Here is a 23,923-nt window from a genome sequence, read left to right as displayed (position 1 = left end):
AACTACGGCTTACTGCAGTAAGAACTGGGAGCTTGTAAATTTTCCAGCAGGTGGGTAGCACAAAAAAAGGAAGTGTTTCAAGACTTTCTTTACCTGCTTTGTGTGTGTGTGTGTGTGTGTGTGTTAAGCCGCTTCAGTCGTGTTCGACTCTTTGAGACTCTATGGACTGTAACCTGCCAGGTTTCTCTGTCCATGGAGCTCTTCAGGCAAGAAAACTGATGTGGGTTACCAAGCCCTCCTCCAGGGGATCTTCCTGACTCAGGGATCGAACCCCCATCTCTTGCATCTCCTGTATTGACAGGCAGTTTCTTTACCACTAGCACCACCTGGGAAGCCCCTTACCTGCTTTACCAATTGGTTGCTTTGTGATTGTTCTCAAAGCACCTTGCATGGAACAGGCTTTGACCCCAGAGTAAGATGATGCTCTTAAGGAGAGTAAATTTGTCTATCTGGCTGCATCTGATTCCCGATTCAATGATCCAGCTGCTACTCTTGGATCAGAATCCACCTCATTAAATGCTTATATCTCTGGCTTGATCTGATCTGTGCCCTTTGGGTGCTATACCAGTAAACAGCTCAGGGCAAGCAGACTCCAGGGAAATGCGTTGTGAAAAAATCAGCATGGTGTCTGGGGAGCACAGCGAGGGTCTAGAGCCCACCCGCGCCTCACTCACCAGGGGTGCCTCAAGGCCTTCTCGCAGGTGTACCGCTCATTTGGGTCCTTCTCCAGCAAGTGGCAAATAAAATCCTTGGCTGTGGGGAGCAACCAAAGACAACAGCTAAGGACCAGATCTCATGACTGATGGAAAGTCACTGCCGGGCTGGTGGGTGGCACAGAAGGCATCTTTAGCTTATCTTCCAAAAAGGCAGTTTTAAGAGTCTTAAAAGAGAAAAAGAATCCAAACCACTGAGCAACAACCCACCTGAAACCCCAGAGTGGCTCCACGCAGCTGTGTCACCACACAGCACTGCAGATACATGTCTGGTCACGAGGCGTCCATGTGCCTGACGCCACGTGGGTGCCCGCCCGCATCAGTCAGGGGCCAGCACCACACATGGGCACACGCGTGAATGCTGGCTTAGCTCTGATCCCCACTTAAATGGACCCAAGGACAAACACTGATGGCTGTCGCTGACACAGACCTTGCAGGCTCTCAGCTGGACAGGTGAAAGGCAAAACTTGGCCTTGGTTTTGCCCCTCCTGCCTGGAACACCGCCCGGGCTTGTTCTTCCCTCCTGGCCCCTCATCTGAAGTACCTCCCTGCTTTTCCAGGCATCCCACGGTTCTGCCTCCAGGAAAACAATCATTTACTTGGCCTTTGAACCAGATGAAGATTTCTCCACTCTCCTTGGCAGCCTGTTCTGTCAGATTCCCCCGGGACCGTTAAGAGCCAGGACTGTCATCCTTTGTTAAGCTCTCTTCTCTTGGCAGCCTCTGCCTTGAGCCTGTTATTTTGTCTTTCCCTAGGACTGGTCTTACCTGACTCAGAAATGTCATCCCAGAACGGAGATTCAAACTCATAGTAGCCTTCCTTGATCTTCTCAAACAGCTTAGACTCAGTTTCTTCATAGAAGGGGGGATACCCACACAGCCTGCAGTGGAACAGCAAGGTATATGCTGCTGAAGGACCCTGTCCTGGGCCAGCCGCTCCCCTCTGTCCAGCCTCCACTGTATACACGGGCAGGCCACAAGAGTCCCCAGTCAGCAGTGTGCCCAGTACGTGGGTCTGCCCCTGATTCACGAACGATGCATGCATGGGCTATGTTGCTTCAGTCATGTTCAGCTGATGCAGGAATGATGCAGGTTCCATCAGATGTTTATTCAGGAACCAAAGTTTGGAGCAGGTGGCCCTTTGTACATTATATCCCCCGAACCCTCACTTTCTCCCTTCCCCTGACTCTTTGCATGTGTGCAAAGCCACTTCAGTTGTGTTGGACTCTTTGGAACCCTATGATCTGGACCCCACCAGGCTCCTCGGTCCATGGGATTCTCCACCCAGGAATACTGGAGTGGATTGCCATGTCCTCCTCCAAGGAATCTTCCTGACCCAGGGACTCAGCCCGTATCTCCTGTGGCTTCTACACTGCAGGGGGATTCTTTACCACTGAGTCACTGGGGAAGCCCCCATGACTCTTCAAAAGTGAAAGTGTTAGTTGCTCAGTCATGTCCAACTCTTTTCAATCCCAGGGACTGTTGTCCAGCAGGCTCCTCTGTCCATGGGATTCTCCAGGTAAGAAGACTGGAGTGGGTTGCCCTTCCCTTCTCCAGGGAACCTTCCCAACCCAGGGATAGATCCCAAGTCTCCTGCGTTGCAGGCAGATTCTTTATCATCCGAGCCACCAGGGAACCCTGACTCTTTAGATGATGTATAAACTATCTTTAAGAAGGATGGTAGAAATGTCTACTTGAATGTAACTTTCCGAGGGATTCTTTTTAGGCTGTTTTGCTCTTCATTCTTTAGAACCTAAATCACTGATTGGCACAGAGGAGACGGCCAATGACAATTTGTTGAGTAGATCATTGAAGCAAAGAGTTATTCAACATACATTGAGGAAATAGAGAAATGCATTAATTTCAGGTTATTTTCCAAGAGCAAAGTTTGCTATCAGTGAGAAGGGATGCTGGGCAGGGGGTGGTGAGCAGATGTGGAAAGGAGAGCCTGAGAACGTGAGGAGAGGAACCGCAGGTTCATCCAGGCCATCATTTTGCCTTGGGCTGATGTTACCAGGAGAGAAATCTAAGACGTGAACATTGTGCCCCTTTGGCTTCTAAGTTTAGCATGTCTCCTCCCTCTTAACTGCTCATTCCATAGGGTGGGATTCAGTACATTTATATACAGTAAACAGGGGTGGGATGCAGAAAGCAGGAATGCCATGTGGCTGCACAGTGGGTTCACGCTGAACTCTGTTTTTATAACCGGGTGGCGATCAGGACAAGATCTTCTGGAGCTGTGTGCATGAGTAAGTGTGTGTGTGTTTGTGTGTGTGTGTGTGTGTGACTGCACGTGGACATGCACATGCTTTGGAGGTGGATGCTGCTTGAGGTGCTGAGATGGGGAGGAGAGAAGAAAGGGTGAGCAGGCGCTGAGACTCCTCAGGAGCTGAGCCAACGCCAGCTCTACTTACAATATGTAAGTGATGACGCCGATGGACCAGCAATCCACAGCCTTGCTGTAGGGTTTCTGGGCCAGCACTTCTGGAGCTGCAGTAAACCAAAGGAAGAGTCAGGCTGAGCAGGAGCAAGAGCAGAGGGTGAAGGATGCGCGTCAAAGGTCAGCAAGAGGCTTAGAGAAGAGGGTTAGGGAGGCACCTGGGGTGGTGTTGATGTTTAAGGTTAAACATTCTCCTGCAACACGGACAGTGTCTCTCCCAGAAGGCTAAATCTTTCTCCAATACACTGGGAAGGCCCATGCCAGGACCCATGGCTCCTCCATCAGACTGGGGATCTCCAGGCCTAGGTTTCCTCCTTTAGACTGAGTACTCCGGAGGCAGGGTCTGTAGCTTTCCACTCAGATGGGAGACCCCCAGGGCAGGGATCCTTAGACAGGGAAATCTGCAAGGTAAGGACATTTCCCTCTCACAAGATTGGGATCTCCCTGAAAACAGAGGTTCCATTAATTGAGGAACTTCCAGAGGGCAGGTAGGAACTGTCCCATCAGTCTCTGTTACCTCCCGAGGGCAGGCCTTACTCTTGCCCATCAGCCCAAGAGCTCCATGAGGATATGGGCCATGTCTTCCTCTGACTGGCAGCTCTGGGGCAGTAGTGAGCTGCCTTTGGTATTTATCCCAGATACCAGGGATTTGTATCCAGTGGACTCAAAACCTGTTGGTTGCCGGGAGCTAGCGTGAGGAATCCCACCCGTGACAAGTTCATGCGACAGAGATCTGATGGGCAAGGCGAGTCAGATCTCAGGTTTTCCCCCTGGTGTTTCCTGAGCATGTACCCCCCAAAATCAAAGTCTGCTGGCCTTTGTACTCTGCTTTTCCACTCTCCTGACACACTCTGGAAAAAGTCAACTCAGAGCTTTAGTCTTTTGCATTTGAAAGGGTGTTTCAATCCCAAAATCCCTCTGATGGCTTTCTAGCCTGCCTGCAGGACTGGTACAGCTGCGTAGGTGATTGTTTGAGGCCTCCCAACTGGGGAGGCACAGGAAGCTTAAAACATCCTAGGAATGTAGGGGCTTCTGAGGAGTCAAAATCATTAGAATAGGACTGAGTAAAGGTTTCATTTGTTGAGCCAATACTTGCTGCCAAATTTTCATATCTTTTATTTGTAGAGATAGTTGGTATATAGAAAAAACAGGTAGTAGACCTGGTATTAGCAACATTAGATCTTTGAGTTAAGTACTTTCTTTGTTATAACCCACTGAACCTTTGTTCTACAGGAATGTAACTTTATTTAGTACTTTGAGGGTGATGCAGAGTAAAGAAAAAACACTTCTAGGGAAAAGGAGTTTTCTGGTTGATAGACAATTATCCAGGAAGAGAGCCATAAAAATGTTAACAGGCCTCTGGGCCAGAAGATAATGTAAACCACCTGGGACCTTTTGTATACGGGAGGGTATGCAAAAAGAAAGCCTTGTCTCAATGAGGGTCAGGACTGCTGCCCCTGCATAACTCTGCATATTCCACTATTTCTTTAGGTACAACTTGGGGTATATAAGCTGATTTTGAAAGTGGAGTCTTTGGAGTCTTGCACCGATGCTGGGCTTCCCCATGTCTTTCTTTTCTCCCCCCTTTTCGGCTGAATTCCATCTGGAGCGGGGAGGCTCACCAAGTCTACCTACTTGCCCTGGCTGCTAAGATCCACGCGAAAGGGAGCCTAAGGCGGGGCACCCTTCGATATTCAAGTGGGTGCTGGTGGCCTAACGTAGATGGTGCAAACCTCTTGTCTCGAGGTTTTATTGGTTTTCCCCTAAACCAAGTTATTCAGCCTCTTTTTCTCCACCTAAATTTCCTACTATACTATTTCTTCCTAATCTAATCTTATATTTCTATATTAATAAATAAATAAGTTTTCCTCGCCTATCCGCCTCCCCTTCGAATCACCCTGGATCCACCGGGGCTAGACCCCGGCAGTTGGTAAGTAACCAACCTCTCTTTTGGGGAGAGAGAAGATTCCCTGTCTTGAGTCAGGGTTGTACTTCCCACTTCCAGCCCCAGCCAGGTGATTAGTGGCCAAGAGAGAAAGGGGCAGACGTGGATGCTCTGAACTTTGGCTTTCTCCTTCCGGGAGCCCAGGAATGCTCTCTCCTGGTACCCTGCCTGTTGTCACCTTTTGGGGGGCCCTGGAAGCCTACAGAGCTATGAGGCAGGAGGCCCCACTTCTGCCAGTTTCCTAGGGTATGTCCTTGGGTGTATATTTGGGTGCCCATATTTAAGTTCCTCAGATTCAAACTCAACACTGCACCTCCAGGATACCAGCAGTTGGGGGGCTGAGGTCTCCTCCAGACTGGGAGAAAGGAGAGAGGGGGGCTACTGGCCAACCCCTCTGCAATCTACTGATCTCTGGGTTTGAGGTCTTGTTTCTGTCCCTGTTCTAGGTGGAAAAACAAAAACAGGAAGCCTTGCTGCAAAAATGAGAGCCAGAGTATAGACAGGGTAGTGGGAAGGCTCAGGGGTAGGATGTCTTTAAAAGATGTAGGGTTTAGGAGCAGGCGGAGGAGTTTCAGATAGATTGAAAGTGACAGTGAAAGCCACTCAGTCGTGTCTGACTCTTTGTGACCCCATGGACTATACAGTCCATGGAATTCTCCAGGCCAGAATACTGGCGTGGGTAGCTGTTCCTTTCTTCAGGGGATCTTCCCAACCCAGGGATCAAACCTAGGTCTCCCGCATTGCAGGTGGATTCTTTACCAGCTGAGCAACCAGGGAAGCCCAAGAATACTGGAGTGGGTAGCCCATCCCTTCTCCAGTAGATCTTCCTGACCCAGGAATCGAACTGGGGTCTCCTGCATGGCAGGTGGATTCTTTACCAACTGAGCTACTCAAACCTTAGACCAGATAGATCGGGTGGCCCTAAGCCTCACATGTGACTGCTGTACTAGGATCCCGCTGTCTCCTCACAGCAGTCTTTTTCTGTGAGTAATATCCATGTGGAGGAATGTGGCCAACTGGTCAACCTGCCCTCTGTCCCCAGACTCACCCACGTAGCCTGGGGTCCCGCAGGCAGTGGACATGACACCACTCTGCTCCATCTTGGAGAGACCAAAGTCTGTGATCATGATCTTAGAATTCTCCTCGGGGGTGAGGTACAGGAGGTTTTCAGGCTGCGAGGGAAGAGAAACATCATGTAACGTAGGAGACAGTCGCCTGAAACATGCATTTATTTCCTTTCCCCCGTATCTAATTTCTTAGGAAGCTGTATCCTGGGCTCCTGACTTTAAGGCCAGACTTATTTCCCTCCATTTTTCCTATCTTCTTCCTACCTGGACCTTCATTTACCATAACTCAGCACCTTGTATTTTGCTTTTGGCCCTGACTTTACTTAGCTTTATAGCTATTGATGTAGTAATCCTTCCTTCTTCTCATCCCCAACTACCCCAAAATTGTTTTGTTTTTTTGAGGAAACCAACCCTTATTTTGTCTGATCTTTCTAAACTCTGGTACATGTCTGGTGTGATGTTGACTCGCAATAAGTATTTATTAAATACTGTATTCAAGGCTGTGTTCAAGGAATAGCATGGATTTTCTTGGTAACCTCGTAGGGTGAAGATATTGAAAATCAGAAAAAGGCTGAGGTGCAAATTAACGATTGTTCAGTCACCCAAGATTTGTTTTAGAATCCAGGAGTGAAAGGGACCTTAGGGGTCATCTGGCTCAACTCTCTCATTTTACAGAGCTTAGACTGCCCACGATCCATGCAGCTTCCCAGAGAATCCTTCCATGTTTCCCGGGGGGCCCCGCCTCGGCACCTTTAAGTCTCTGTGGACGATGCCATTCTCGTGGAGGTATTTCACAGCTGACAACACCTGCTGGATCACCAGGCTGGCATCCTTCTCTGTGTAGACACCCCGTTCCAGAATCCGGTCAAAGAGCTCCCCACCAGAAACACTGTGGACACAGGGGCAAGTGCAGGAATCCAGCCCTTATTTCAAATCAAAGGGACGTGAATGCCTTTGTTCTGGAGCTCTGGGGACATAGAGCCCTCTGATGGAGTAGGCATGTTTCCACCCACCACTGTTCAAGGGGTGCTGGGGGAACTACTTCAATCTCAGGATACATCCTTTTGAGTACCTGGAGTGCTATCATTAGGGAGTCATTTCTTTTGGCCAAGCATTGACCTCTCTCTGGAAACTCTTTTTAAATGCAAAATACCACTGTTTAGGGTTTCCCAAGAAGTCAATTTTCAACTAATACAACATTGTAAATCAACTATATTCCAATCATTGCTTCCTGTGGACATATTTCACAGCTGCCTTCTTTCCTGGCCTGGGACACAGGGAGCCAAGATAAAAGGGAGAAGTGAAGCTGAAAATCAGACAAAGTAGGAAAGAGAAGGAAGTCCAGATGAGGCGCACTGGGCTTCTGCCAGGATTTCTTTCCTCATTTTGGAAAACTGAGTTACCTAAAGCTGAAATTATGAGGTGGAGTCATAGTAGTGTTTTTAGGCTCACGTGGTACAGTATCTGAGGGTTCACAGGAGCTTTAAGATCAAGTCCAACCCTCACATCTTGATGTTCTCTAAACTACTTTTACCAAGTTTTCTGTCAGTACTGGAACACATCAGTGGCACAGAACTCCCTCCCTCCTAAGACAGATTGTTTTATTTTTTGTCACCTTCTTAATATTTCTATGTATTATGATGGAACTTGACTCCCTGCAGTTTCTGCGAGTGACATTGCTTGTGGATATCCACACACGCAGCACCATGCAGCAATAAGGGGACAGAGATTTCTGTAATCAAACTGTACACCATCCTGTTCCTTCTGTTTCTTCCTGAAGCTCTGGGCTCTGTTGTGGGAGCTGGAGGCTCATGAGAAAGATACTCTTTGTCCATGACTGTGGATTCCTGACTCACAGGAGGCTGGGTCCTAGAGCTGGTGCTCGAGAAGCCTTGGCAGTACTTTGGGCATCCGTGCATGCTTGATCAGGTCTGACTCTTTACCCTGTAGCCTGCTAGGCTCCTCTGTCCATGGGATTTTTCCAGCAACAATACTGGAGTGGGTTGTCATTTCCTCCTCCAGGGGATCATCTGGATCCAGGGATTGAACCTGTGTCTCCTGCCTTGGCAGACAGATGCTTTAGCACTTGAGCCACCTGGGAAGCCCTTGCCCACCCTCCCACCTGGGTGACTGTGTGCTAATTCTGTTGACTTGGTCTCATTAAGATGCCGTGTGATCCCTGCTCACTTGTTAGTGCTGCTCTGGGCCCCTCTAAGCTCACTCCCTTGGCTGCTTGCTACCACTATTCACTGGGCCTCATGTGAGTCCAAGAGTTAACAGCCTGAGTAGACTCAATAAAAGTCCCGGGGAATCAGCCTATCAGTCAAAAAGACTGTGTCTACCTTTGCTGAGATTGCAGGGTTAGCGTATATGTGTGTGTGTGAGTGTGTATGTGTGCACCTTATACACAGAAGTATCTCTGAGCCTAAGGATGAGCCCTCAGGGGTACTGACCAGCCCTACAGCAGTCACTCTCAGGCATAGCTCTTATCTGGATGTTACCATCACTTGGACACCTTTGTAATGTGGCACCATTTCTGTCCGACACATGGACAAACGCAGCACAGTCTCAGCCTATTTTTAACACTGGGTGGCTCTCTTTTGCGAAAGTCATTCTTCCTATTGAATTGCTATGTATCTACCTATGACTTCTACCTCCATGGTAATTTTACCCTGGAGGGATGCTAAAATATTTAATACCCAGTTTAGAGAACATGGGGGGCTTCCCTAGTGGCTCAGATGGTAAAGAATTAGTCTGCAATGCAGGAGACTTGGGCTTGATCCCTGCAGTGGGAAGATTCCCCTGGAGAAGGGAAAGGTTACCCACTCCAGTATCCTTGCCTGGGGAATCCCATGGACAGAGGAGCCTGGCGGGCCACAGTCCATGGGATCGCAAAAAGTCGGATACAGCTGAGCGACTAACACTTTCACTTCATTTTCTTTAGAGAACATGGACTGATGGGTCAAAATGGACTCAAGCCACGGTGCCAGAGGAAGGTTCTGGAGGTCTCCTGCTATGCTGGGCACTACTCTTTCAATTGTAGGGTTGTAAGGCAGTCCAGAAAGTCTGAGAGGCATAGGGAAGCAGGGAGGGATGGACAAGTTAGGGCTACAGCCATTTACAGACTGGCATTTCAACAAGTAGTAAGGCTACACTGGTACATACCAACTCAATTATCAGCCCTAGTTTTAACCCTCGGTCCACTCAGAACATGTCTACAACCAGAAAGAACTCTTGGCACGTCAAAGCCTCTTGAACTAATTCTTGGTTTGTCTTTTAATCGCCATCCTTCCCTTACCACCAACAAACCTCTTCTAGGCCTTCAAGGCCCCACCAGACACGTGTGAGGGAAGAGGGTTGCCATGCACTTACAGCTGCATGACCAGGTAGTAGTGAGTGGTGCTCTCATAGATGTCCTCCAAGGTCACAATGTTCTCGTGCTTGATCCTGAGGAAGAGAAAGGATCACCGTGAATGACCTATGGTTCACGTGGTCCAGACAGAGAATGCAGATCTAGCCTAGATGGACTTTGACTTCTTTCAGAGACTTTTGATGACAATGTTTAGGAAGACAGGATCCTTCTGACTCCTTCCTGATAAGTAGGCAGTCACAAAGAAATTCCAGAGAAAAGATTCCCAGCACAGTGTTTAATTCGTAATTTTGAGTGGATAACTGATCCTCCTGACTTCAAGGAACAAACACTTCACTGTTACTCCAGGAATCTCTTTAAACTTTACTGAGAGAAAGCTAAAAGAACTGAGGGAAGCTGAGGGATCTGTGATCATTAGTTTATTCTACAAAACGGGGCTCCAGGTCTCTTTCAGAAACATCCCATCATGTGTGATCCCTCAACAGCTGGGATGTAGGTTAGCTAAGCCTCCTCATGGATAACCTAAGAGGAAGCTTTGCAAGATGATTGTTCTAGGATATTGTGAGTAAGACAGATGCTCATTTTGAGGGTCAGTTCCGTGGGACGCCTTAGATCAGTGATTCTCAAGCGGTGGCTCTTTTGTCCCTCAAGGGATCTTTGACAATATCTACTGATGTTTTTCTTTGTCACAGTTGGGGATGGGGGATGTGTTCCTGGCATTCAGTAGGTAGAGACAGGAATGTTGCTAAGCATCCTGCAATGCTTAGGAGAGCCCTCAACACAACAAGGAATTAACTGGTCTAAAATGTCAATAGCACCTAGGCCAAGAACCCCTGCCCCAGACTACCTCTGTCTGGGATTACTCAGAGGCTGAGTCAAGCAGAATAATCATGTTAGCTGAGCAGTTGGTTTGCAAGCAGCAATTCTGTGCATGCCCATCCAGGAGGAGAAAGTCTCTACCCAGGGGAAGAGGTAGTTTTACCTGGGGCTGTGCAGTACAAGGATTAACTTCAACTTGGAGACAATTGGACCTGAGTTCAGGTCCATTTGCTACTTGGCTAATCTTGGCTGGTTTACTCAAACCTTTCAAACCTTGCTCTCCTTGTCTATAAAGTATATCTCTTCCATAGAATTATATCAGGATGAAAAGTGATAAGACATGTAAAATGCTTAGTACAGTGTTTGGGGAATAGTAAACACATAATCAAGAGTAGTTAGCATCTTGAAAATATTGAAAAAAAAATACAGACTCCATGCAGTGACTATGTGATGGATTTATCTACATTTATAAGTTGATGATGCTAACAGTAATTTATCGATGATTTACTCACTGAACAAATATTTATTGAATATCTATGCTGTTAGGGACCGGTGATACAATGTAATGATAAGAAGGATCAATGAGCCTATAGTCTCTCTCTACCCTAATCTCTCTGGAGCCCAGACCAAGACTTCTACCAGACACTTCTATGTAGAGATAGCTGGACATATTTATTCAATATGTATAGAGGTAGGTGGATATTTATATTCAATATACTGCAACCCATTGCTATTTCGTCTCAGCCTACACATCCTTTTCATTTGCTGTCCTAAGCAATGAATGATATGACTGTCCACAGAACAGCTCTGTCTCAGGGTCTCTTTAATGCTTTTTTTCTTTTATTCTCCTTCCAGCCAACCCCAACCACCTCTGTCTCTGAAATATCTCTGGGACTCAATCTTCTTGCCACCACGTGATCTTGCTGCCACCTCTGGTCCTCATCCGTTGCCTCAGTGATTGAGAAAGTTTGGCAGTTGGTCTTCTGCCCTCTAGGCTGGCACCCTCCAATCTATCCACCACCATGCTTAAGAGGGATGGCTCGAAAATATAAACCGACCATGGAAATTTTGCCTTAAAACCTCTTGATGACTTCTCTCTGCTGATGGAATAAAGCCAATGTTCTTTCTCATGGCATCCAGCACCCTTTATTATCAGGTCCCCTTCACCATTGCTTCATCTCTTGTCCCTTGATGGCACCCACTCTCAGTTCACGGGCTTTCAATTCTAACTCTTCCCTAATGTCCCTTGCCCTTCCATGATCCCATGTTAATATTTATGCTACACTTGACCTGACTTCTCTTTCTGCACTGCCCTTCCTGCCTCTATAAAATTCTACTCATCCATCAAGGTCTGTCATCTTTGAAAATGTACCTAAAATTCATACTCACGAAGACACACATACAGGCAACACGAATCTCTGTCTCTGCTGCTGCTGCTGCTAAGTCGTTTCAGTTGTGTCTGACTCTGTGCGACCCCATAGACGGCAGCCCATCAGGCTCCCCCGTCCCTGGGATTCTCCAGGCAAGAACACTGGAGTGGGTTGCCATTTCCTTCTCCAATGCATGAAAGTGAAAAGTGAAAGTGAAGTCACTCAGTCGTGTCTGACTCTTAGCGACCCCATGGACTGCAGCCTACCAGGCTCCTCCGTCCATGGGATTTGCCAGGCAAGAGTCTTTTCTACACTCTGCCTTTTGCTAGTGTGGCTCACAAGCAATGGGACTGGCATTTGTTATGGGCGCTTCTGTCTCTGCTAACAAAAATATGAGTTCCTGAGGATAAGAGTTTTTTGACTTCACCTTTGTGGTCCTGATGCCTAAGCACTTTTGGATTATTGTAGGAGTTCCATAGGGGTTTGGTTTATGAGTCCTGTTGTAAACATTTGATGATTTGTTAGTGCTGTCTCCATCGTGATAGTTGGAACGCTGAACCTACATCTGTGTTAGAAGAAATCGAGGCTCATTTCCAAATCTTGTACTACTTCCTTAATTGTTACTTCTTCCTGGTGTTGACTTTCAGTTGATTTTTGGTCCTTTGAGCTAATTACTTTGTGGTCTATGTGTGCAAACCAGCTTTGCTCTCAGTTGATCACTAGTTGATTTGATGGAAAAAAAAATCAGCCAAGACAACTGTCTGACTAATATAGCTGATGGATCAAACTGACTTATCAGCTCGAGCAAAGGGAGTTAATACCTATGGGGGTGGAAATCCCACCTCAGTCTCTCTCAAAGGTAATTTGTGAAGGAAAGGTTGTGATCCCCTGGTTGTCCTTGACCAACACTAAGACCCACTCACTTTTTCAGCACAGCGATCTCATTCTCCAGGCTGCTGTCCCGGAAGGCAGGTGACTTTTTGATGCACTTCAGGGCAAAGAGCTTCCCAGTTACCCTTTGCTTCACCAGGAAAACTTCTGAGAAAGCTCCTCTGAGTAGAAAATATCAAGAGATAAACATTAGTACTGGCAGCCTAGGGAACATTGCTGGAGACAAAAGCAAAGGGCAGATGAAAGAAGGTGTGGCTGGTAATTTGTTTCATTGTCATCATGGGCAGCATGGCAGATCCTATCTGACATGATAGCATATTCTTTGACTCAGGGGCTAGAGGGCTGGTTTCTCTTGGCTAGTTCCATGATTTGGAAATGATTCTCAGAAACTCTGCTTTAGGTCTGCAAATTTCTCCTCTTGGAAAACCCATTAAGGAGAGGCCACTGCAATCTTAGAGAGGCAGCATATGGCAAATTCTGTAAAGAAGTGCCCAGCTATACGCTTACAACCCCAGCTGCAGAAGCTTTGTGGTTCCCAAGTCAGGGCAGCTCTTCAGGAGCTCCTTAGTAAAGGACTCACTAAGCTGCTTTCAAAGCACAGAGCTCAAGTAATTTACACCAGAAACACCAATGGTGGAGACACTCCAGCTGCTGGTGAAGATGCACGAACAAATACTACAACTGTATATTCTGAGAAAACTTAATAAAAAAAAAGAGAGAGAGAGAGAGGTTGCTACAGAGTCAGTTTACTTGTCTTCCCCCAACATGGTGTGGGCTTCCTTGATAGGAATAATTAATCCTGAATATTCATTGGAAGGACTGATGCTGAAGCTGAAAGTCCAATACTTTGGCCATCTAATGTGAAGAACTGATTCATTTGAAAAAACCCTGATGCTGGGAAAGACTCAGTGCAAGAGGAGAAGGGGACAACAGAAGATGAGAGGTATCACCGACCCAGTGGACATGAGTTTGGGTAAACTCTGGGAGTTGGTGATGGGCAGGGAGGCCTGGTGTGCTGCAGTCCATGGGGTCACAAAGAGTCGGACACGACTGAACTGAACTGAAAGAATCTGCCTGCAATGTAGGAGACTCCAGTTCAATTCCTGGGTCAGGACTGTCCACTGGAGAAGGGATAGGCTACCCATGCCAGTATTCTTGGGCTTCCCTTGTGGCTCAACAGGTAGAGAAATTCACCAGCAATGTGGGAGACCTGGGTTCACTCCCTGGGTTGGGAAGATCGCCTGGAGAAGGAAAAAGCTACCCACTCCAGTATTCTGGCCTGGAGAATTCCACGGACTGTATAGTCCATGAGGTCGCAAAGAGTCAGACAGGACTGAGTGACTTTCACTTTCAACATGGTTGTTGTCACTGCTTGGCAGTTAGAGGGAGCACTGAGAGATGGGGCTCTAACATGAGAGAGAAAAGACTCCTCTATCAGTTTTAGATGCTGATGACTACTGTGATCCAACCGTCAGCGGCGAGAGGGCTGAGCATCTGCTCGCTCAGTAGTATCTGTGAGAACAAAAAACAGAGCCCAGCTGCTCTGGGCAGGCTGTCTGAAGATAGAGAGGCTAGAACCCAGTGAGAACACAGGGTAGGATTCCAAATTGCAGGCTTCTTGGTTTAAGGGCAGTGTAGGGGGCGGTCCTCTAAAGACAAGGCCATAGCAACATTTAGTGAACAGTGGATGCTGGAGCCTGATGTTAGAACCTCAGATTTGGGGGTAACAAGTCATATACCCAGTTTCTTCATCCGAAAAATGAGAATGTCAGTAGTATCTGATTCATAGGATGTTGAGAAGAGTATGTGAGTTAGTAGGTGTAAAGTGCATGAACGTGTACCTGACACCTAGTTAACTACGCGAGTGAAATACTGTTATCGTTATAAATACTACCTTAGGGAGAACACAGGTTAGTAATGAGAGGAGACAGAGTTTAGGTGAGGAAATAGCTGAGCCATCCTCTGCCTGCCATCTGGGGGTTCTTGCGTGGAGGCCCAGTGGCAGCCCAGCTTCCGCAAGGACGTCCAGAATCTGCATTAGAGAGCGCTGGGTGTTTCCGGTGTCTGTTTCCTGTTTCCCCCAGCTGCACTTGGAACCAAGTTAATTAGAGCCTTCAGAGCTTGCTCTATTCATTCATTCATTCACCCATCCCTCCAATCAAGATTTATTGAGCACCTACTGAGTCTTAGACACTAGAGATGAAAAGGAAAGTTTTTATTCTGCTCTTAAGCAGCCTGTAAATTAGTGAAGAGCCCAGACAAACGAGCAATTAGCATTCACTCTGAAAAATGCTACCAGGCTTTCCATAAACGCTGGTTGAGCTGACAGAACCTCTCTGTGTCAGGCCCTCGGATTAGTCCTGGTCTGCCTTAGAATCTAGTGTGAGAAATAAGGCACAGACAGATAGATCCACAGGAAGTGCTATGACCCCACAGGAAACAGACTCTTAAGAGAGGGCCTTGGCTGTGCTTGGGAGGGTGGGTCACACACTGCGCAGCCCCAGCAGAGGCCCGCGCCTCAGAGCCATTGTATCTTTCAATACAATAATTACGATAACATTTTTACTCTGGACCGCAAGCTAGAGAAAAGGGCCTTTTTTCCCCCCTAATGTGCACAAAGCGACCTTTTGGGTCAGCTGAGAATCACATCATTCGTGGCCCTCTGACTTAAGAACATGCTGAGCTCAGTTTTAAGGGATCAGTGAGGCTTAGCCCAGAGCAAAAACAAGTTGGAAGTGATGTTTCAGGTTGGGGTGGGGAAGAAGCAGGATTAAAAAGCCTGGAAGTGCAGAACAGCAGGGAGGGGTGGGGCTGCTGGAGGGTGGTCCAGCCCCTTTGTGATGGATGGGGCAGAGAACAGGGGAGATAGGTGTGGAGGGACACCGGGTCCTATGCCTGGCTCCGGGTGGAAAATGTTCAAGTGTTTGTGTGATGGACGGATGGAGGAAGGGAGGTTGGATGGGTGAACGGATAGAAAGTTTGGACTGGGATTATCATTGTGTTCCACTCATCAGAAGACCCTGCTTTCCTTATTGTAAAAGGAGAGTCAAACCACATGGCCTTAAAGATTCCTCCCACCTGTGATGTTCTCAGGTTTGCCTTCAGATTTCTCCTTTTGCCTGTATCTTTGGAACCACACGAGGATGGTTCCCTGATTTCAAAGCTGACACCCTCTCTGAGTCCACTTGGAAAATGAGATCAAACTAAGAGCTTCCTGGGGGATCTATCCTGCAGTGAGTGGCATCTCCTAGGGTTGTGCAATGTTGTGGGAATTACTGCTCTTCTGCTCAGGCTGCTTTATGTATGGTGTTTGTGTGTGTGTGTGTGTGTGTGTGTGTGTGTGTGTGTGTGTGTTTGTGGAGCAGGGGCAGAGGAGAGGGATTAGAAGACTTAACTGTGCCGTCTGCCAGACTGGGGAGCAGAGAGCTAGTTTTGAGTGGCCAAGGTTGCATGGGTCAGGAGGCAAGACGGCCGAACCTCAGCGCTAAGAGCACTTGCCGTGATAGAACTTGATTTCCGTTTCCTGCTCTGAACAGCTTTCTGCTCTTGCTGGCAGGGGTGCTAGAAGAGGAAGGGAGGAACCAAGAAGAAAAATCTCCTCCTGGGCCGTGAAAAAAGGAGGCCTGGCGCTCGAAGACATACCCTCTGTAACGGATGAGTTTTGCCTAGTGTCCCTACAGCTGCCCAGGGCCCTGGAATTGTGGGTGATTCTGGACAGATTTCACAAAAGCCCATTTTCCCCTGATGGGTGGTTCCAGGGGAGCTGAGGACTAGAGGGATGGCATCTTCATTGTGAGATCCTGGCGCTTCCTGAACAGGGGAAGATGGCGCTGCCTAGCTGCCCCTCTGATATCACATGACCTGGCTAATGCCACGGGGTCTGCAGCCTGGGGCTGCCTGTCCCCATCCCGAGCACCACAGAGGTGTCTTCTCCTGAGCTTCTGTTCAACCTTAGCTGCTGCAATAGCTGTGACTTGCCCCCGTCTTGTCTGTCTGCTCCCCTCATATTAGTGCTGGGCTGGGTACATGAGAGCCACCAACAACACAAAATATAGACGGCTGGCCGCCGGGTCCTAGCCCCTTTAAATTTCAGTTTAGTATTCTGAGACCAGGAAGCTGTATTTTTCAAAAATTCCCTAGATTGAAATGAAACTAGGAAATGATTCATTTTCTTGACTGTGACAGTGATACTGTGGATATAGGAGAAGAAGCCTTTGTTCTTAGGCGGTGCAGACAGAAGGATCCAGAGGTGATGTGTCGTGATATATGCAACTTGTTTACAAATTGTGCAGTGAAGTGTGTGTGTGTGTAAAGCAAATATAGTGAAATGTTAACAACGATTGGATTTAGGTGATAGGTATAGCAGAGTTCATTGTCCTATTATTTCCCTTTTACGTGACATTTTCATAGTTAAACATTAGAGGCATGATAAGCTCCCCAGGTGGCTCCCCTGTCCCCTGGGGTTTAGAAGCTGCCCGGCAGACTTCACTGAGCTCCTTGAGGGTGGCACGCCTCTGTCTCTGATGGTCCTGAAGCACAAGTCTGAGCAGGCGGTGCATACACTCTTGTCAACCTGGGCTTCTTTTCCCCTCTTTCTCTGGATTTTTGGGATGCTTAGCAAAGCATTTTTGATTCACTCATGAGCTGTCCTCCTTTCCTGCCCAAACGCCCCTGCTAACCACCCCTGTCTTGACAAAGGCCCTTCATGGAGAACGGATGCTCTGAGGCCCGGGGCGGCTGCTGAGACCCTCCTGTGTGCTGAGTGCTACCCTTGCCTGGGATGGGAGGGCCCAGAGGCCTCCTCTCAGGGTCGAGCTGGCTCCTCTCTGGTTTCAGAGACTATGTGGGCAGCATCACTGCCTGAGGTCACTGCCTCCTAACCAGGCGGAGGGAGCTAAACTTAGCCAGAGTTGGCTCAAAGGAAAGCTGGCTTGTGTGGACAGCCCATGAAGGGCCCCTCGCATCCCTGGCCCAATTAGCCCAGACTAATTAGCTGACCAGCAGGGGTTTGGAGGCCATGGGAGCCGGTGGCCCGGAGCCGCTGCCAGCCTGCGTCAGAGGCCGCGGCCTCCTGGAGGCGAGGCAGGATTAAGTGGAGAGTCAGCCCCAGGCAGGCGGTCTCTGCACCACCAGGCATGCAAGTGCTGTCCAGGGGCAGGGACAGACACCCCAGAGGCGGGCAGGAGCTTGGCTATGACTCGACTTTATTTTTCCAACATGGTGCTTCAATATGGAGCCGAGAAGATGGTGGTGGCGGTCGTGCACGTGCGCTCAGTCATGTCCGACTCTCTGCGACCCCATGGGCTGCAGCCCGCCAGGCTCCTCTGTCCTTGGGATTCTCCAGGCAAGAATCCTGGAGTGGGCTGCCATGCCCTCCTCCAGGGGATCTTCCCAATCCAGGAATAGAACCCAGCAGACGGATTCTTTATTGTCTGAGCCACCAGGAAAGTCCAAGAATACTGGAGTGGGCAGCCTATCCCTTCTCCAGGGGAATTTTCCTGACCCAGGAATCGAACTGGGGTCTCCTTCATTGCATGCCGATTCTTTACCTGCCGAGCTACCAGGGAAGCCCCAGAGAATGGTGATGGTGGGAGGCAATTCAGGTGTGTGTAACCCATTGGCTTTGTAGCCTCAGAAGCACCACCTTCTGTAAACAGCAGACAGTGGGTTTGACCTGTTTACTGTGGGGGGAGTGGAATGAGGAAGCCAGGTAAGGAGGCCCAGGAAGGTTCAGGTCACTGGATCCCTGGAAGTGTTCCAGAACTCCTCTTCCCTGCAACCAGGGCAGGACTCACAAATTGTTTTGGATCTGGAAGCAGGGTGGGGTCTCGGGGGGTAAGAAGGCAGAACCTGGGGAAAGGGCTGAATTGACCTCTGTATCACCCCAAGGCACCTTTCCCTGAACTACCCTTCAAAGCCCCTACTCTGCTCCTGCGACCTGTTGAGACGGTGTATCATCTGCTGCTGGCCCAGGACGGCTGTCTCCAACTCACCGCCCCACCACCAGCAGGCAGCCCTGCCGCCCCAGCCTCGGCCCCTGGACTCACGATCCCAGCACTTCCATGAAGATGAAAGTTTTCCGGATGTTGGTGGTCTGTTTCTTCCAGGAACTGCAGTCATCCTCTTCCTTTCTACCCATCGCCTCCAGAGTTGAAGCTTCTGGGGATGCTTGGTTTGCGGAAGGGAAGAAAGGATCTGATCAGCTACTTTCTCCAATAGGATGAGAACAAGTTGTAGAAAGGACCTATAATACTCACATCCTTCATGTAACAACTAGGAGTAAGGACGGGGAGCAAAATCTGGATAACTGGCAAAAATAGGTTACATTACCATAACAGATTTTATTGACAATCCACTACGTGCCCATTGAGCTTGTCCCATGGTCACAGGGTTTAGACTCTCATGATGGAAACTCCCCCTTGCACAAATGTCTTTAAGGACAATAACACATTTACGAATAGATTAACATGGGACTATCCACCTTTGGAGAAGGAAATGGCACCCCACTCCAGTGTTCTTGCCTGGAGAATCCCAGGGACGCGGGAGCCTGGTGGGCTGCCGTCTATGGGGTCGCACAGAGTCGGACACGACTGAAGCGACTTAGCAGCAGCATCAGCCTTTGAAGGGATCTGAACTGTTGATGACACCACTAGAGTTTCCCTGGTGGCTCGGACAGTAAAGAATCTGCCTGCAATGCTGGAGACCCAGGTTTGATCCCTAGGTGAGGAAGATTCCCTGGAGAAGGCAATGACAACCCAAAGTTTTTTTTTTATTGATTCAGACTACCGAGTCAGCCGGACTTCTCTCTATTATCACAGCTTGGCTGCCTCCTCCAATCATTACTGTTCTTAACTTCTCTCCTACTATTCTGAGTTAAATGAATGAATAGTAGATGAATGAGCATCGTGTTTCCTCTGCAACTCCCACAGCATTTAGCACAGTGCTGTAAAAATAGTTCCTCATTAAAATCTGAATTGAAATGTACCCTGAGTGTATCTTAGGCTTTTCTCAATACTAAATACTATATTTATTCAACGGTCAATACCTACGATGTGCCAGGGGCTGTATGTACCCTATCTCGTTCCCCCTAAATAGTACCTTTGATAAACCCTCTTCATCCGTCAACGTGCGTCATTTGTTTTCCTGATTGACGCAATAAGAACTGGAGAACCAGAGAAGTGGTCTTATATCCTAGTGCGGTAGATAGAGCAGATCTATCTTTTACAAGGATGATTCAGGATGTATCTGAAGATCAGATCATGTAGCCAAGATTATAGGGCTAATGATTTGCATTCTAGATTTCTTATTCAAGATTAGGAACAGAAACTATATATCTCCTACTATATTACACTGCATTCTAGCCTTTTGACACTTAGTTCTATGGTCTTGTTTAGTGTTTTTCAATACATTTCTAGACAAATGGGTTCCTGTTATATTTTACTGCAAGGTAACGTTGCTTATGGTACTCAGTGTATAACCCAGTGGTCAGATGAAGAACATAGGTGATGGTCCTGGCTTTCAAAGCACCAGAAGACTGGAGAAGTCAGGAACCAAGCAAGTGAGCTAGCATGTACACAGTGATAAAGCCTGGGTAAACCATGAAAGAACAGAACCTGAGCTTGTTACAGAGACGATCAGGTCTCCCTGGTCTTCTTTAGGTGAAGGTCAAGGAGGACTCATGTCATAAAGTAGCTTCTAGGTTCTTTTCTGCTTTTAAGTCATACCTGGGAGGCTTAAGACCCTGGAAATAAGAAGAATGTGACTAAGCGTGGTCCTTGGTAGGAGGAAGAGGCGTGGAAAGACTGACAATTCTGGCCCAAGTGGATCCTGAGAAGGAGATGGGGAGACAGATGGTGTAGTTGGCAGAAGCACACATCTTGGTTTTTAACCCTCTTGGAGTAAGCACCCATCTAGGAACAGAGGAGATCAGGGACGTGGATGGCTGGGCCCCCCAGGACCCTGATGGTGGGAGACTGCAAGCCTAGGAGGAACTCTGACTGCAACCGCCTTGAACAGTCACCTCTGAGCAGGCCAGGGATGGGTGGCAAAACAGCGTCACGTGGCCTGCATGGACTCCAGAAGTTCCCCAGGGCCTGAGGGGCTGCAGCTGGCTTGGACAAGCTCATGATGCCTAACCATGCTCCATGCTTGGTGGCCTCACGTTGTTAGCATGGAATCAGCCACCATGGGAATATTTACACCATGGAAACAGGCAAATGCTACCATTGGGGCCTCTCTTCCACTCCTTCCCTCAGCCCCCAAGAACCAGACGGTAAACATCTACCAGCTCACCTCTGCCCACGGCTCTGGAGAGGGGATATTTAACTACCAGAGCACCTGTCAACCAGAGTCCAGAAGAACAGACAGCTACAATCAGGGCTTCTAGGATGGAAGCAAATGTCTGGGGTCAGGGCTTTAATGGAAGGTGTCCTAGGGGCCGGATGGAGCCGGGTCCACTGCAGAGGTCACTGGGCAGCCTCTGGCGAGATCCCTGAGAGCCGGGATCCGAGGCCCCTGATAAGTCTGGGGCCCCCTTCTCCCTGCCACTAGCAGGCTAAGTAAGTACCTCAGTAAGTACCTCAAACACAGAAGGCCACCTTGATATAGAACAGGGGGAGGAAAGGTCATCGCAAGGCTGTGTGTTTTCTTCAAAGACACTGGATTGGCTAAATGAGACTCTTCCTTAAACATGAGTGCCGGGAGCCGCCATGGGAGATCCCCCTCATGACAAGGTCATGAGGACGAGAACTGTTAAGCAAGGCTTCAGAACTCAAGGGGCTCCCTAGGCTTTCTCGAGCATCTACCCCAAAACCAGAATCTGTCTGTTTTACTGTTTCACGACTTTCCCCAACTCCTCTGACATTAACAGGGGGCTAACCCTGACCACCTTTCTCTGGAGAAAATCAACTTAGGGCTATAGCTAATTAGTCTCCTGGACATGAGAGGAATATTTCAAATCAAACCCCCTCTGTTAGCATTCTAGCTTGCTTGGCAGGTTATCCAGACTCTTGCAGCTATGCATACAATTATTTACAGCCTCCCAACTGTAAAAAGCACGGAAAGCCTAAAACATAGAGCCTTTGAAAGAGTTAAAAGTTATTAGAGTAGTGCCAGTGCTGATGTAGGATTTCATTATTGGGCCAATGCTTGTTGCTAAGTTCCCATTTCTCTTATCCACTGTGCACCTGGGAATGCATTAGTTAACATGGTGAGAATGCTAGAAAAACAAGTGTAGCCTTGAATTTAACTATATCAGACTTTTGAGCTAATTGGTTCTTTCTTGTAACTCATTGCACCTTTGCTCTGTGAAAAACATAACTCTGTTTGGTATTTTCTGAGGCTGACATAGATTAGAAATATAAAGAAAAAACACTTTGAGGGAAAACAAGTTTTTTGGTTGAGCAGCCTTTATCAAAAGAGGGTCATAAAATGTTCACAGGCCTCCAAGGCCAGAAGATACTTTACACAACATCTTTTGTGGAAAAGGTATGCAGAAAAATCATGGTTTCGATAAAAACAATACTGCTGGAATGTTGGGCTGACTCTGTATGACCTTGCATCTTTCATTTCCCTCTATGTACAAAAAAGGTATAAGTACTGTTTAAAAATAAAGCTATGGATCTCGCTCATCAAAGCAGCTTGATCTCCTCGTGTCAATCATTTTCCTCCTCTTACTCTCTCTTTCAGGCTAGTTCCCATCTGGAGTACAGAGATCCGCCGTGTCTACTTATTTGCCTGGGTTTCTAAGACCTGAACGGGAAGGCGCCCTGCGCCTTCACTCCCCTGGGAGACCGGGAGGGCACCTGTGGCCTCATGTAGACGGTGCAAGTCTCTTGTCTTGAGACTTTATTGATTTTCTGTATAAACCAAGGAACACCAGCCTCTTTTCTTTTCTCCTCTATTTTCTTATCTACAACATTCTTAACTATCTCTCTCTCTAAATCAATCACAATCGCCAACGACGTTTCTCCTTTGGGTTTCCCTGGATCCTGCGGGGGCTGGACCCCGGCACATGAGGTCATATGTTTAGGGACAAGGTTATAATGGACAAGGTCAAATGTACAGTTTCCCTTTTTGCTGTCTGGTAAGGCTGGAGTTCATGGGGAAGCTTTTATAGGAAATAAAGAAGCTACATTTCCTTTGTACATTTCAGTCTAGTGTGTAAATGTGCAACCTGGCTATACAATGCATGCCAAGTCACTTATTTGTGTCCAACTGTGTGCAACCCCATGGACTGTAGCTCAGCTGGCTCCTCTGTCTGTGGGATTCTCCAGGCAAGAATGCTGGAGTGGGTTGCCATGCCCTTCTCCACCCAGGTATTGAACCCACGTCTTTTATGTTGCCTATGCCTACCTTGGCAGGTAGGTTCTTTACCACTAGTGCCACCTGGGAAGCCCCATAGAGGCTCATATTATGAAAGACACATGTGGGCAATGATAAGCATTCTTTAGCATTGGGTCCAGACAAATGTAGGCCTGGTGTACTCCTCCTTCATATCCCTAGGCCCATTGTTTGATTTGTTCCTTTTGGCAGGATGGCAGCCAAGAGGGACCACAGCAGCTGAGGGTCCAGGCACTGGCCAGCAGAGGACCCACCAGCAATGTGATGGGCTGATCTTGAACTCTGAGAGCACAGTCTCCAAGGTGGAGACAAATGAACGCTGACTGGCAGAGACTGCTTTGGGGAAGATGAGATATTAGAATAGAGGGCTATCTTTCAGTTCAGTCACTCTCAGTGTCCAACTCTTTGCAACCCCATGAATTGCAGCACACCAGGCCTCCCTGTCCATCACCAACTCCTGGAGTTCACTCAAACCCATGTTCATCGAGTTGGTGATGCCATCCAGCCATCTCATCCTCCGTCGTCCCCTTCTCCTCCTGCCCCCAATCCCTCCCAGCATCAGAGTCTTTTCCAATGAGTCAACTCTTCACATAAGGTGGCCAAAGTATTGGAGTTTCAGCTTCAACATCAGTCCTTCCAATGAATATTCAGGACTGATCTCCTTTAGGATGGACTGGTTGGATCTCCTTGCAGTCCAAGGGACTCTCAAGAGTCTTCTCCAACACCACAGTTCAAGGGCTATCTTTAGCCAGGTACTATTCTGCAGATTCTTAGCCCCAAATCTAGCAGCTTCCACTTATCAGAGTTATTGGCAGCTGGACTTGGACCAAATGCATCTTACTGTCTAGACACACAACAGCTGAGAAGTCTTGAAGGCTGTAGGGGATGAGGGTCAAGGCTTGGATCTTACAAGGAGCCAATTAACAGCATTAGTTTGTGCGACTCCCTCTGTGTCTCCCCCTCCATAG

At 48.0% G+C, this 23,923-nt stretch overlaps 1 protein-coding gene across 1 annotated transcript in view; it reads right to left on the bottom strand.

Annotated features, from left to right (window-relative positions):
• The window catches only part of CAMK1G (calcium/calmodulin dependent protein kinase IG), a 33,941-nt gene that overhangs the window by 3,842 nt on the left and 6,176 nt on the right, over window positions 1-23,923 (bottom strand). The window contains exons 2-9 of the mRNA XM_040263084.1: window positions 18,662-18,782; window positions 12,647-12,775; window positions 9,537-9,611; window positions 6,915-7,053; window positions 6,146-6,269; window positions 3,127-3,202; window positions 1,481-1,593; window positions 675-753 (exon numbers count right to left, since the gene is read on the bottom strand). Coding sequence (XP_040119018.1) covers window positions 675-753; window positions 1,481-1,593; window positions 3,127-3,202; window positions 6,146-6,269; window positions 6,915-7,053; window positions 9,537-9,611; window positions 12,647-12,775; window positions 18,662-18,753 — 827 coding nt within the window. The 5' untranslated portion in view covers window positions 18,754-18,782. The remainder of the gene's footprint in view (window positions 1-674; window positions 754-1,480; window positions 1,594-3,126; window positions 3,203-6,145; window positions 6,270-6,914; window positions 7,054-9,536; window positions 9,612-12,646; window positions 12,776-18,661; window positions 18,783-23,923) is intronic.

This window comes from Oryx dammah, unplaced genomic scaffold, assembly GCF_014754425.2.
Source record: "Oryx dammah isolate SB20612 unplaced genomic scaffold, SCBI_Odam_1.1 HiC_scaffold_21, whole genome shotgun sequence".
Taxonomy (NCBI): domain Eukaryota; kingdom Metazoa; phylum Chordata; class Mammalia; order Artiodactyla; family Bovidae; genus Oryx; species Oryx dammah.
Note: the sequence above shows the minus strand (reverse complement) of the source record. Positions and strands in the feature narration are given on the sequence as shown.